Below are 15,652 nucleotides of genomic sequence, written 5' to 3'. Positions count from 1 at the left end.
ATGTTAATTTGATATGATAACATGACCATGTGATATTTTTCACCCTCCATATCAATGTTATGTCTCATGTGAATATAAAATGACAATGGGTATTTTAACTGATGACAATTAGTCAATCATTAGTCATAAGGGCTTAATTGAACGTAACAAAAGAATAAAGATTTATTTGAATTTTCTTAAATAGTTTAGAGACTTATTTGAGCATTATGTCAAGATTTTTTACTTAATAAAATCACAATTTGATTGAGCAAAATAAAAAACACCATTTGGCAAACTCTCTTGTAAAGTAAGGTGTTGGCAGAAATATTAATCTTATTACTTGACAGTATAGGATTAGTGATTTTTTGCTTGCCTATTAAGATTTTTTTTTTTTTTTTGAAAGGCGGCTATTGAAACTTTGCTTGTTTTCTTCTATATTTTTGCCTTTTGTTTTCTCTACTATACTACGATACCTTATTTCCTTCATGCAATGAATTCTCTTTTCTTAAAAAAAAGGCAAAAATAGTGGTAATTAGGATCCATTTAAAAATCCATACAATAAATTAGTGGAGAACATAAAAGAAAACTCTTCGAAATTTCTAGTTAAAGTCAATCCACACCTAAATTTGCATGTGTATTTAAAAAAGGGGTATCTCGTCCTAATTATTAGTTATTTCCTCATTAATGTTTTCTATTGCCATTTAAAAACAAACACCTAGGTGATATATGGTACATTAATGGGAAAGTTATTGCTAAAGGTGATTGTTGGGAAAATAATTTTAAAATTTTAAAAAAATAATATTATCATGTTTAGTTTACAAGTATTTTATTAATAACGTGACATAAATTTTTAAAATTACTTTTATATATCAAAATGCAAATTTAATACATTAGCATGCTTTTATAATTAAATTAATTAAGTCTTAAAATTAAATTAGTTTATAACTATATTAGTTAATTAATTAAATTAATTTAAAATAATTAATCAATTAATATTAATTACTTATTTATATGATCAATTGTCATTTTAAAATTTATATATGATTTTATCAATTATACAATAAGTAAACATGTCTAATGTATTTAATTATTTTTAATTTATTCAATAAAAAAATTAATTTTATGACACATTTGCCATCCTTGGGGTTTGAACCCACTCCATTTTCTTTCTCTTTCTTCTTCAGTTTCTTTTATTTCTTTTCGTTTTTTCTCTGGTTCCACCCTGAACCCACTCCACTTTCTTTTCATTTTTTTTCTATCGTTCCTTCCTGCACTGCACCCATTCAGAATGACAGACTCTTTTTCTTTTTCTTTTCTTTTATTCTCTCCTTCCTCCTTGACCCATCGTCGGAACGACAAGCTATTCTCCTTTTTTCTTTCTTTTTTCTTTCTCTTTTTTCATTGCACCCATCCCTAGATTCAAATAGCGTGTCTCAGCCAAATGAGGATTGTCCATTTTGGTCTCATTTTGCATTCTTAATAGATAGTTGATTTTAATTAATATTTATTTTTAAAAAAATTATTTTATAATTTAATATTATATAGATAGCGATGAGAACAATTATTACAATTGAAATATTATTTTACGTAAAACAACTAAAACAAATAAAACACCATTTTACACAGAACAATTTAAATAAGTAAATTGTTACTTCACATAGAATAATTAAAACAAGTGAAGCACTACTTCATACGAATAGCAAGTGAAAGTAACTCGGAATAAATGATAGGATTTATAAATTACTTTAATCTCGTGTACCTATTCATATACACTTTCTTCCTTTGTACATGTTCACATATAGTTTCTTCTTCTATTGTACATGTTCACGTACAGTTTCTTTTCTTGTATATGGTTACGTATTTTTTTTTAATTTGTTCCCTTATAGCTTTTCCTATATACCTCTTTAATTTACCTACTACTCAAGAATAAATCTTATTATATTATTAACAATCATAAAATCCATTACTTCAATAGTCACATAATGAATTTCCAATCATTACCCAGTATTAACAGTGAACAACAATCACCTAATATTAAAGTCCTTAATAACGTTATTTATTATGTGCATTAAAACTTATTTTTAAGTAACCGTTATTTCTAACATTATATATAGAGCCTTCACAATTCATTCAAGGGGGGCTTCTCTTCTTGGAAGCTAATACATTCTGACTCAAAGCTTGTCTCTCTAAATTCTCTCTCTACCCATCTTCTACTTAGTGTTTCTCAGCTTCACTCTACCATTCGCTTATTATGTACCTACTCTCAGTCTTGGTGTACTATTTTGCCAATATAGGTATTCTACCTCTCACCTATTATTTACTTATCTTCAATCATTACTCTACTATTCATATATTTTCTTCCATCTATCACAACATTTAGTATTTCAGGAATTGTTCTAATTTTTCTTTCTATCGCTTCCGATACATCTCTTTTACTTATCTACAACACTTTATCTCCCTATCACAAGAACCCCCTTTACAGCCTCAATCATGGAAAATTAACATTCCCTCTAATCCAAGGAGTCACCTTTCCTCCCACATGTTGGCAATCCCATACCCAAACAAAGTTACAATCTCAGCAACTTAACGTACCAAATGAAGCAAAGTTCTTCTCTTTAATTAAATTATGAGAAAATTAATACAATTTCCTCATACCAAATGCCATCTTAATTTTATGAAAGAAGAAGTGAATAAATTTTTAAAATGAACACAATTTGTTTGTATGTACCTATATAAACTTAATTTCAAAATGAAATGCTTACTATAAAATATTTGTTTTTACTCATATTATACTTCATAATGGTACTGTGTTTGTAAGTTGTAATTGTTGAAATACGAAAAAATCACAAAAAATGGAAATAAATCCAAAGGTCTAAGTAGCTTTTTATAGAAATATTACAAAAAGATACGTAAAACAATCAAATGCTATTAATTGGTATGATTTATGAACGTTTCCTGAGATAGGCATAGTCCATGTCACTTGTAAGGTAACGCAATAACGTTCAAGGGAACGGATTTCCTAAGCGTCATCGCCATCCGCCCAGTCATGTCCATGTCCTCAGGCTTAAGCCCACCTGCCAGGATCCAATCAAATGAATGTAGCAGCGTACCCAACGCCAAAGGCAGCACACGAGAGGCAAGAGACACTGCAGGACACATCCTCCGACCAGACCCAAACGGTATGAACTCAAAATGTTGTCCTTTATAGTCCATATTGTTCAGTTCCAGGAACCTTTCTGGCTTGAACTCTAATGGATCATCCCACGTATTGGGGTCTTGTCCTATTGCCCAAACATTCACAAGAATCTGTGTTTCTTTGGGAATTTTGTAGCCCAACATTTTGCAAGAGTTCATAGCCATGTGAGGGACTAAGAAAGGGAGTGGTGGGTGAAGTCTTAATGTTTCCTTGATGACTGAATTAAGGTACGGGAGGTTTTCAATGTCCTTTTCTTCAAGCTTCCTTCCGGAGCCTATAGTACTTCTCAATTCAGCTTGGAGTTTCTTGAGTATTGGTGGGTTGTGTAAAAGCTCGGCCATAGCCCACTCTAAAGTGCCTGCGGTTGTATCAGTCCCTGCCGTAAACATCTCCTGATATACATATGAAACAAGCAAACTAAGTTAGGTCTTGCATTTCAGTAGAAGATTGAAAATTAGTTTATCGGAAACTTGATAGAAAAGAGACTATGAAGCACGACACGGCTCTAACGCTCACGTATCCTGCGTTGGATACAGCTAGATACGCCCAAAATAAAAAGTTGAACAATTTACTTTGTTGTTTCGGATACGGATAGTGGTGAAAGGACACAATATTTTTGTTGCTTTGGTTTGAAATGGTGTTGAATTATGTGGGTGAATATCATGAAGATTGTATCGTCGCATTCATATGCGTGCTTGCTATAGAAAAGAAACGATAATATAACTTACAAGAACAATGACATTGATGGTTGTGGAAGAAAACCTAGATGGCTTCCCTATATCATCACCATCAAACTCCAAAAGCACGTCCAAGTAATCTTTTCTCGTCTTCCCTCCATTATATCCATTTTCCGTAGTTTCCGTCCTTTCCTCGATGAACTCTCTCACAATTCGAAACGCATGTTCAATATGAAACTGTGCTTTACGTCTAATACCCTGTGGGTCAAACCTTTTTAAAATTGGAAAGAAGTCTGCTACATTTGGCGTACCAGCGAACTCTATGACCTTACCTGTATGGTATAACAAGTTTGCACCTCTCTCCGATTTCGGATCCAATAAATCATAGGAAAACAAGAGATTTCCAATGAGATTAAAAGTCAATAACAAAAAGAATCTCCCAATATCGATGGCATTGGTTCCAAAAGCACTAGCATTTTGTATGAATTCCACCATTTGGTCTACACACTTACTTCGTACGCCTTTCATAGCATCAAGACGGCTACTGACGAAGAATTCCATGGTGCATAAACGCCTCAACATGCGCCAATGTGAACCATATTGAGATGTAATAATAGACCCTTCATTGCCGTAATTCCCTTTCATGGACTCGTAAATTTTGCGCCCTGCAAGCACCACATCATGGTTCTTGAACATCTCGCGAGCCACTTCTCCGGATGAGATGACCACAGTGCACATTGAGCCGAGCCACAGTGTCGTGATCGGTCCATGTTGACATGCCAATTTAGTGATAGATAGATGTGGTGGTTCCCGCCAACTTAACTGGAAAATATTGCCAGCCACTGGCCACCTTCTTGGCCCGGGTGGAAGCTGCCCTGGCTCTTGGAAATGCCTACGCACGCTTGCCCATGCAACCCCTGCGAAAAATGCTGCAAATGCAAGGAGCCCTAAAATTTCATAGTCCATTCCTGGTTGGGTTAGCTAAATTATTTTGGTTTCTTTGTTGATGGAGGTCCCGTAATTTATAGCGTACTAGTAGACAGCTAGCCTACGCTGGCTACAATTGATAACGTAGAAAATTCGTCCTCTTTTTGCGTTATTTTAGTTGCACTTTGAAATCTAAAGAGCAACCTGTATACGAACCTCCTATACATTAGCTCATTACGTTCTTCATTTTTTAAGTTTTAGTGCCAATGAACAAGCCATTTTTTCAATGACACAAAAAATGTTTTGAAATTTTTAAGTCTTAATTTCAAATTATTCCATCATGTATAAATAGATTTCATCTAATTTTGTGTCAGAATTAATTATTTGGTTATATATACTATATTTTGTCTGTTGATTTGTTTATTTAATTTATTTTATCTATTCAATTTAATAATATTTAATTATAATTGTAACTTTTACTTGTATATATAATTTCGTGTAAAAAACAAAGAAGAAGAAAGCTTAAGATTAATAATCATTAAACCTTTACAATTTTTTAAGAGTAGTTTTGCCTTGCGTCACAAGAAAGATTTAGTATTTGAATGTCATAATTATAATCATAAAAATAATAAATTTTTAGATCATGATTTGACCAATTCTCAAATATTTAACACTTAAAGTATAAGTTTATCAAATATATGAAAGTAAGAATAGACATATTTTCATGAAAAAATTAAAATTAAAATTAAATAAATTTTATGTCTGATATAAAAGTTTCTTAATAGAAAAGAATATAGTATAACTTAAAATTTGATAAATAAATTTTAAGATCATAAAGTAAAAAGAAGAAAATATGTGAACTTTGATGTATTTCTCAGCAACCAATAATTGCTCAATAAATTTATATATATATATGATCCCTACAACATAAATGACTTTTAATCACACAACTTTAGATGCACGTTTATTTTTGTATCTAAATATTTTATTACAATATTTAAATTTAAGATTTAAATACATTTTTTCTTATACAATTCATAAAAAATCTAATATCTCTTTTTTTTATTTTAATTAAAAAAAATACTCTCAAGTCTATTATGACAAAAATAAATAACTTGAAAACATAAGTTTTATGGCTTCCGTGTTAATTTAAGTGCTCCACTGCTTTCAAAAATTTATTTTTTTGAACCTTCATTTTCTCTGCTCTGCTTTGTTTCTCTTTTAAGAGACGCTTTCGGTTCTTTTCGGTTTCACAATTGAAGCTCCCTTCACTACATGTATTTAGTTAGTATCCATGTTGGATCTTGCCAGGTTAATATTTGATCATTGAAGCTCAAAGGAAGTTTTCTTGCACTTTGTTGCTGATACAACTCAATTTTAGAATAATCATTTTTTTTTCTCTCTTAACTCACACATGATCTAGTGGTTGGATACATGGGTGTTCCATAATATTCTGGAACTAGCATGACACAACATCAATAATATGCTATATTTAGGTACTTTCTCTATTACATCAAGTGCACAAGCTACTTCCTAAATGTGCCCTCTCTCTCTCTCTCTCTNACTACTACTACTACGTCTCTCTCTCTCTCTCTCTCTCTCTCTCTCTCTCTCTCTCTCTCTCTCTCTCTCTCAGTTTATAAATATGGACCTTATCACTCTAATTGTTGATTTCTTGTATTGCAAAATGATGCTTGAGTCGCTATCAATCTCAAGAGAAATAAATTTTCATTTCATTGCTTTTTACTGTAGAAATGAGATTTATGATTTAAGAGTTTATCATTGTGATGTCATTTTATTTTGGTTAAATGGTGGAAGTCAATGTTCCTCACCTTCTCTCTGAAGAATAAAGGCATAACTTTAAACAAATGAGCCTGACAAGATCCCTGGAAGAATTGATTCCAAATGCTACTCTTAATGAATCTTGTAAGTCTTGAAGTGTTGCATAATTTATACATGAATGGAGTTTTGGTTTTTTTTTTTTTAGAATAGCAACAATTCTAGATGTTTAAGTAGATGACAATGGGATTTTAAAACCTTGAGCTAGGGGCTTTTATGTGCAGCAGGATTTATAGGATATCCAGTATGGTTACTCTAGAATCATTAAGATAACACGCATTCAAGTTATATTTGATTCATAGGAGGCCTTATCATAGATGTTAACATAAAGACACCTTTTGTAAATAAATCTAGTTCAAAATGTTGTTAATATTACCTGTAATTTATAATGATCTTGTTTTTTGGAGTTTCATCATGTTGTCAATATTTATTGAAACCTGCACCAAGTGTTCATAGTGTTATACATTTGACTCCATTGTTCCCTTAAGTGTTATAAGGATTCTATTTCCTTTTTCTCTTTTCCCTTCCATGTGGAAATTAATGCTGGGAAGGATTCTTGTATACTTGAATGCTACTACAATGTGTTTATTACATAGTTTGCTTGGTTAACTCTCTTCAAGAACAATTCTGTCAATAAATTGCAATTTATAGTTCTGGTCAAAATATTGTCATCCTAATCCATCTTGTCAAGAATGTGCTTTCCAATCTCCAATGTTAACTACGCATTACCTAAAACTCATATAGTACCATGCTAAAAGAGAGTTAGATATGAAAGAGGACAAATAATGAATCTTTTTACAACGTTACCAATTTTTTGTGTTCCTTTTTGTTCACTTTTTTGCTTTGTTTTCAAATCAAAGTGGACAAATAAATTTTTTTTAATTGGTCAGTGTGTATGCTTTGTCTCTTATCTTATAAAAGAGAGTTAGATATGAAAGAGGACAAATAAATTTTTTTTAATTACATTATGAATTACTTGCAAATTAATCTTTGTAGGTAAGGAAGGCTGAGAACTGCAATGTTAGATGGTTTTATTAGGTTGGAGAATGGACAAACAAATATGTACATAGAGGAATTGGAGAGATGAAGAGAGAAAGAGAGAGATTACTAAAATTAGTTGATCATTTTTAATGAAACCCCATATTGTAAACATTGTAAAGACCTTGAGGGTTGATGTTCCAAGTTGAAAATGGTTTTTGAGGCATTTGATTTTTGAGGCATTAGTTGTTGCAATTTGATTTTAAAGGCACCTTATGATTTGTGAGTATGTGTTTCTATCATAAAACTTGTTGCATATTAGAAAGTTATATATGTCTCTATCTTATACTTTTTAGTGGCACATTTTATATGTTACCATATAATTTAATATTGCAGTCATATAGTATATAATTGCACTTTAATTTTGATGTTGAATCTCATAAACAAGTGCAGCTATATTTTTTCATACATTCGCTAAGGTTGCACTTTTTTTAAGTGCAACCTTAACTTAAGGCTGCATATTTTTCACCTATAGTTACAATTTTTTTTGCAACCATAGGTGAAAAATGTTGTAGTGGATATAAGTCAAAATTTAATCATTTATTAAGACACACCATCAATTAATTATATACAAGTTGTAAAGTAATTTACCTACAATATAAATAATAATAAAATAAAAATTATGTATTTATAAATGAGGATAAAAGCACATTTAATTTGATATCAATGACAAATCACTAATAAAAAACTTGATAAAATCAATATCCAATTACTTATAAATGTAATTAGATTCAATTAATTTTTAAGTGAAAATCTATAATTGAAATTTGATTGACTAATAAGTTGAAATCGAGGACATGAAAAAGAATTACCTTTTTTATATCAAATAACTTGACAAAATCATAAATTATCATGTCAAACCTCTCATAAAAAAAAAGAAAAACAAAACAAAAAAACACACACACACACACACAAAGATAAAGATTAAGCTATATATATAATTTCTAAACTCCTTATAAATAAATTTAAATTGGCCGCTGAATAACTTATAGAGGTAGTACTTGGTAATAAACTTTAATTAAATAATTAATATTAGGAAAAGATTTATTCATATTTATTAAATTATAACTTAACTTCCATAAATGTATATATGAGGTAATTTTGATTGAGCAGCAAGAAAAAAAACAACATATGTAGTGATTTGTTTTGTTATTTATCATTAGATCATAATTGATATTTTTAGTGAAAAGTTGAGTGGCGTCATTTGATTGATTATATAATAACACGTATATTTAATCAATTATATAAATTCCCAAATCTTATATTATAGAACTTTCTAAACATTAAAAATCTTTATTATTTCACTCCAAAAAAAAAAATCTTTATTATTTAAGAAATGCAACGATCAAGCTTTGATATCCGAGAAATGACTTTTATTGTAACCTCATACATGACCAAGAGAAGTGTGATAAGATTATTGCCAAGTGCAAACTCGAAATTAAAAATCCCACCCTTAAATTTCAAATTTAATACAAATAAACCAGACAATTATATATTTTGTCAGCAACAATATGGACAAAAGCAAACACACAATCCCATTTTAATTATATTCTCCTAACCTATAAAACCAAATTGAAAGCAACTACAGCTTTGGTCCTAATTTTTTTAATTTGATTTATTTTTTGGGTTAAATGAAGTTCAATTTGGTCTTAGGGTGTGGAGCAAGAGGATGAAAGGAAAGTCACATAAAAACTGGTTTGTGAATAACATTCCTCTAAAGGTGCATTGGCAATGGTTAAAAACAGTATTTCAACCTTTTGGCAAGATGATAGACGTGTTCATTGCTCAAAGAAGATTCAAGCATGGAAAAAAGTTTGGATTTGTTAGATAGGAGTTTCAAACAGATGCTTTCAAAGTTGTTGAAAGATTGAATGGTACATGGTTCTTGAACCAGAAGTTGGGAGTAAACATCTCCAGATTTGGGAGCAAATCTCCTACTGGAGGAAAAGAAGAACAGATGAGCAAGGGGCATTTTTTTTTTTCAAAGTGAAAACGAGGAACTGAAAGTGGAGTGAATAGGCAGAATACTTCTTAGAACTCTAAGATATCCTACACACAAGCTTTGATGTGTAGAAATGACACAGCAAGGGAATAAGGAGAACTGAGCGTTGAGAAAGGATGTGCAGCAGAGTACAAGTAGCAAAGGGGAAATTCGCAATGATAACCTACACAGTTACTGATTTTCATGTGGAGCCTATGGCATTCATGGAGTATTTTCAAATAAATTGATTCTCTAGAATGAACGTGAGAGCTTTAAGACCAAAACATTTTCTCATTCCCTTGTTTTTGCAATGAAGTTGAAGACGAGGCTGAGGTGGTTAGCTCTTCCAAAATGGCAAAAACTGATATTGGAGAAAAAGCCAAGTAATGATAACTTAGCTATGAAGAGCGGTACAAAGGAAACAATAGGGAATATTCACGACACGAGGTCGGTGTTTCTGAAATTAAGGAAAAAGTGATGGAAGCGTACGTGAGAGGGGGCACTAGAAAGCCAAAAGCAAAAGTTGGTGAAAAGAGTGGACAACGAAGGAGAAGAAAAAGAATCAAAATCAGTCTGTGGGCTCGAGGGTGATGACAACAACCCCGAGGTGTCCATTACCCTAAAAAATCACAAACCCAGCATGTTTTAATAAGAATCAAAGAGTAATCGGGTTCCACCGGAAGTGGCAGGGGCCCATTAATGAACATCTATTATCTCAGTTTAAAAACCACAAATCAAGCTGCTTAAGGGAGATTGAGGAGAGATTAAGAGAAGAGGAATCAATAAGTCTGAAGAATAAATGTAGGCAGCCAAGAAAAAACCAAGTGTCTCGAGATTGTTGAAGCAAATCTCGGAGTTGTCAATTATGGCTATATAACGGTTATTTAATCCTTCTAAAAGACTTTGGAAATGGTGGAAATTTTATCAACAAATTGATATGATACATAGTAACGCTATTGGAAGTGTCTTCTTTACTTTTCAAAATATATTTAGAGAAGTTAACCAATACTGTGTGTCGACATTTTTGCAAAAAGAAGTGTGGAAAAGAACGATACGTGGGTGGGGTGGTGCTGAATTTGTGGTGCTTGGCAGTTGAGGAATCTTTAATTTTGATGTGTTTATGATGATGATGTATTTTGTATTATGGTGATTGATGCTATTATGGAGAGTGTTACAATTTTATGTATCAAGGTTGTGACCAATCTTGCTATTTTAATAAAAATATTAATGGTTTAAAAAATTTTAAAATTTAAAAAAATATGTTTTGAAATATTTGAACGTTTTATTCTTTAAAATATTTAAGAAAATTCAAATAAATCTTGATTATTTTATTACATTCAATCAAGTTACTGTAATTTTATTTTAAGTCAAATAAGTTTTTGTTATGACTAATGATTGAATAATTGTCATTAGTCAAAATACAACTTCTTATTTTATATCTACATGACACTAACATAGTATTGATGTAGATGGAGAAAAACGTCACATGATCATGATATCATATCAAATTAACATATCACGTCATCATCAATTATAATATATCAACATACTACATCATCATCAATTATAATATATTAACATACTATATCAGTGTCACGTAGCATAGAATGAAAATGGACATTAAAAGTTTATTTGGCTCAAAATGAAAATACAATAGTTTATTTGATTCAAAATAAAATTATAAAAATTTGATTGAACACAATAAAAATATAAAAACTTATTTAAATTTTCCTAAATGGTTTCATTTCCTATACTTCTCTCTCTTTCAAACGAGTAAAAAAAATTCTCAAATCTCTTTGTCTCTTTTTTTTTCATCCACTTTTTTCGGGAAATTTTTCATCTTTCTATTTTATACATTCTCCATCCAAACATAAATGGATAAGAAACGTTGTTAGATTTTCTCAATACAGAATTATGGACTTACATTATTTATATTTTTTTTTTGTTTTTTATAGAATAGCTTAAACTTACTTGATCTTGATAAAGTAACAATTAATTATATCTTATAATTAGATTTATTCAACATTTAAGTTACTTGCTAAGCCGTCAGGGTTTGATAAGACAATATGCTAATCAATTAAGGGATTTGATTGTAGAACATGATCTAGAAAGTCAATTTATCCTAAAACCAAGTACACGAAGCACGTGGACAACTAAGATTTTCAAATTCTAAAATGCAATAAGCTGCATCTGGACTTGGCAATAGCCGCAGCTAGATATTACTTTTGGCTCACTCTTTCCTTTGCGGCCTTTGAATTTCATTTGTTTTGCAAACAATAAAAGGAGCTTGGTGGAATTAGCCAAAGGCAAGGATTAAAGCCAAATTCCAATGCTAACATGAATAATCTTGAACAAAGTTGATATCCATATATGCTACTATTTCAGATTAATACCAATTGGCAGACAGTCCACGTTGAACCTTGACTATATATAACATTAATCACGGAAATTACATTGAACTTTAACAAGTTATATATATAGCAATCAAATATTATTTTCAGCTTCGTCTAGGAATTGTACTACATATATATTGGTTTTATATTGCAAAATCATCTTCATTACATATGCATGCTTAGTTTAATGTTTACCTAGAAAGCAAAGGCTCCAATAAATTTATATAGGTGATGATGGCATAGGATTGAGATGTGCTCCCCAATCAAATATTGGGAAATACAAATAAAGTTATTAATGTTGGAGGAAAAGACAAAACACATTTGTCAACAAGATCGAATAGTGAGTAGAGGGTTACAATCAAAGGTGCATGTAAGAATTTTTTTGAGTAGTGTTATAACTAAAGGTATTTTGATTTGAAGTTTTTTACCCTACTTCTTACAAAATTGTAAAAAAAATTAGTGAATTCATTAGTATCATTAATTATATAAAACTCTAACATAAGTAATATAATTAGTAAGGATTTTTGACACTTTAGTAATGTCATTTGACACCACTCTATTCTACGTCGGTCTGTCCCTGGTTACAATTTGTAAGATGGAGAGAGATTATTTAATTTTTGATGAGCAACCCAAATTCAATAAATTTAAAACTTTCAAAATATAACTTACATAGAGTAATTAATTAAGAAGGCATTAACATGGTAGTGTATATATATCTAATTGGTGAGCATATTCATAACAACATGCATGCATGCATTGTTTATTTTTTATAATTTTAGTTCATAATTAATTCGATATCAACAACAAAAAAATTATGATTTTTACATAAAAAGCAACTTTTCTCATGTTCCCACTCCAAGCTAATTGCATCACATGCGAAGCTGAAACATTAATTCTTTTTAATTGTGTACTTCACAGAATGCTAAAACAGTTAACAATATCCAAAAGTCTCAACTCCCACTTGATTTAGCGATATGAATTATTCCTCTAGTGAAAGGTAAAGATTTAAGATTTTGTTCTCTTTGGGTAAAGGATCAAGCAATATACACACACAAAAACACTACTCGAATTTGTATGAAAGGCCGATTGAAGGATGTCTTCTGCTTGCTAAAGCCATACTCCTGACTTCCTTGATTTCCTTTCTCTCTTCAGCTGGTTAATTTCATCGAGGAAGAATATTTTAATCAGAGGCTATCCGTACAGGACTTTTGTGAGGAATTGGTACGGCCTTTAAGGGAACAGATTTCCTTAGTGATATACCCATTCTCTCAGTCATATCCACGTCTTCAGGTTTTAGCCCATCAGCTAAAGTCCAATCAAAGGAATGTAAAAGCGACCCTAGCGCCATTGGGAGCAGACGAGATGCAAGAGGCACAGCCGGACACATCCTACGACCAGACCCGAATGGTATAAACTCAAAATGATGTCCCTTGTAATCCACCGTGTTTGCTTCCAAGAATCTCTCTGGTTTGAATTCCAGAGGTTCTTGCCATGTTGTTGAATCTCTTCCAATGGCCCAAACATTGACCAACACTTGTGTTTCTTTGGGAATATGGTAACCCAACATTTTGCAAGAGTTCATGGCCATGTGAGGGACTAAGAAAGGGAGGGGTGGATGAAGTCTTAATGTTTCTTTGATTACTGCTTTAAGGTATGGGAGCTTTTCGATGTCCTTCTCTTCAAGCTTCTTACCAGGGTCTAAAGTGCTCCTCAATTCAGCCTGGACAACTTTCATTGTTTTAGGGTTATGTAGGAGCTCAGCCATTGCCCACTCTAAAGTGCTTGTAGTTGTGTCAGTTCCTGCAGTGAACATCTCCTGGCATGCCGTACAAAAATGTCAAACGATTGATATAGAAAAGTTTCATTCCGCAAAATGCCAAAAAAATAAATAGAACGAGCCAACTTACGAAAACAATGACATTGACGGTTCTGGAAGAAAACTTAGATGGCGCCTCAACACCATCACCACGAAATTCCAAAAGAACATCCAAGAAGTCTTTTCTTTTCCCTTTATAATCTCCATTTTCCATACTTTCCATCCTTTCTTTGATGAATTCTCCTGCAATTTCAAAAGCTCGTTGGACATGGAATTGGGTTTTCCTCCTTATACCTTGCGGGTCAAGACATCTCAGAAATGGCAAGAAATCTGCAACATTTGGCTTACCAGCCAACTCCATGACTTTCCCTGCATGGTAAAAAAACTTTGCACCCCTTTCCGATTTAGTATCCAATAAATCTTTTGAAAAGATAAGGTTTCCAATTAGATTAAAAGCCATCAAGAAAAAGAATCTCCCAACATCAACAGAATTAGTACCATTGGCACCAGCACCTTCAACAAATTGCACCATCCGATCTACGCACCTTTCTCGTACGCCCTGCATAGCATCAAGGCGGCTAGTTACGAAAAACTCTGTGGTGCATAAGCGCCTTAACATGCGCCAATGCGAACCATACTGAGATGTAATAAGAGACCCTTCATGGCCAAAATCTCCTTTCATTGCCTCATAAATTTTTCGCCCCGCAAGCACCACATCATGGTTCTTGAACATTTCACGAGCCACCTCGTTGGACGAGATGACCACGGTGCTCATTGAGCCAAGCCATAGAGTCATGATGGGTCCATGTTGACGAGCCAACTTAGCAAACGATTCATGCGGTGCCCAACCTAACTGGAAGATATTGCCAACAACAGGCCACCACCTTGGCCCTGGTGGAAGCTGGCCTAGCTCTTCCAAACGCCGGTGCCGCCCTGTCACCATGGCCCATGCAACCCATAATAAAAGGGTTATACTTAACCCCAGAATTTCGTACTCCATTTTTTTTTCCAGTTTAGATAACAATGGTTTCCCAGGTTAGAGCAAGCTCCCTTTTATAAGTGCTTGTGGATACAGTTACGTGACAAAATCATGCACTATTTTATATGAATTAGACGTATGGAGTTTTCTTTCAAGTTGTAATACAATAAGCCAAATCTTGAATGAAGATACAGATTCAATCAACATGTTCATTTTTTATTCTCCTTTGTATGTATTGTGTTTATAATTTGATTTCCCCCGTCCCCACCTTCCCCACCCTGAAACTGTACGTGGAATAGAGCCAAAATTCTTCACTAAACTATGCTCTTAGATTTTATTCGAATCCCAAAAATTTTTCTAGGAAGCATAGGAAGAAGATATGAGGACGACACTAGAAAATATCTTTGATAGAAACTCCCCAGCTAACCAAAATTAAGATGAGTATCAAGTCATCTCAACACTTTCAATCTCTTCGATTCTAAATTAAGGATTTAATTAGCATCAATTAGCCTTTATATTGTTTCTGCTACAATCAGAGAACTTGCTTGCTCTGCAGGATAAAAGCTGCAAGGTAATTAACCCCCTGACAATTCATCCAAGCACAAACAAAAACATAATAAATTTATTTGTGGTCCTTAAATTTTGCTAATAATGACTTCTTTGTTTTTCCATTAATGGTGACTTCTTTTTTAGTTCGTGGTCCTCCAATTTTGTTATCAACCACTGAAAGTTGCATCTATATACAGGCATTTGCTAGAATTCCAAAAAAAAAATAATTTACATATATATTTTTTAATTTATGAGTCATTAACATCATCAAATGTAGA

At 32.3% G+C, this 15,652-nt stretch overlaps 2 protein-coding genes across 2 annotated transcripts; both read right to left on the bottom strand.

Moving 5' to 3' along the window:
- On the bottom strand, nt 2,867-4,818 carry LOC108662117 (cytochrome P450 76A1-like). Its single transcript, XM_018121271.1, has 2 exons — nt 3,904-4,818; nt 2,867-3,567 (listed from the first exon to the last, which is right to left on the bottom strand). The coding sequence occupies exons 1-2, from the start codon at nt 4,816-4,818 to the stop codon at nt 2,956-2,958; spliced, it is 1,527 nt and encodes a 508-aa protein (XP_017976760.1). The 3' UTR covers nt 2,867-2,955.
- Nucleotides 13,211-14,920, bottom strand: LOC18598137 (cytochrome P450 76A1). The gene is made up of 2 exons (XM_018120902.1): nt 13,938-14,920; nt 13,211-13,846 (listed from the first exon to the last, which is right to left on the bottom strand). Exons 1-2 carry the CDS (start codon nt 14,844-14,846, stop codon nt 13,211-13,213), a joined length of 1,545 nt encoding a protein of 514 aa, XP_017976391.1. The 5' UTR covers nt 14,847-14,920.

The sequence above is a fragment of the Theobroma cacao genome, chromosome 5 (assembly GCF_000208745.1).
Source record: "Theobroma cacao cultivar B97-61/B2 chromosome 5, Criollo_cocoa_genome_V2, whole genome shotgun sequence".
In the NCBI taxonomy this organism is placed as follows: Eukaryota; Viridiplantae; Streptophyta; class Magnoliopsida; order Malvales; family Malvaceae; genus Theobroma; species Theobroma cacao.
The sequence above is the reverse complement of the archived record's forward strand: the minus strand, read 5'-3'. Positions and strand labels throughout refer to the sequence as shown.

Bases quoted from the DNA above. Each gene is read 5' to 3' on its own strand.
- LOC108662117 (XM_018121271.1), bottom strand. From the start codon at position 4,818: ATGGACTATGAAATTTTAGGGCTCCTTGCATTTGCAGCATTTTTCGCA. The intron at 3,568-3,903 runs GTAAGTTATATT...TATGTATATCAG, and splicing joins CCATCAATGTCATTGTTCTT to GAGATGTTTACGGCAGGGAC.
- LOC18598137 (XM_018120902.1), bottom strand. From the start codon at position 14,846: ATGGAGTACGAAATTCTGGGGTTAAGTATAACCCTTTTATTATGGGTT. The intron at 13,847-13,937 runs GTAAGTTGGCTC...ACGGCATGCCAG, and splicing joins CCGTCAATGTCATTGTTTTC to GAGATGTTCACTGCAGGAAC.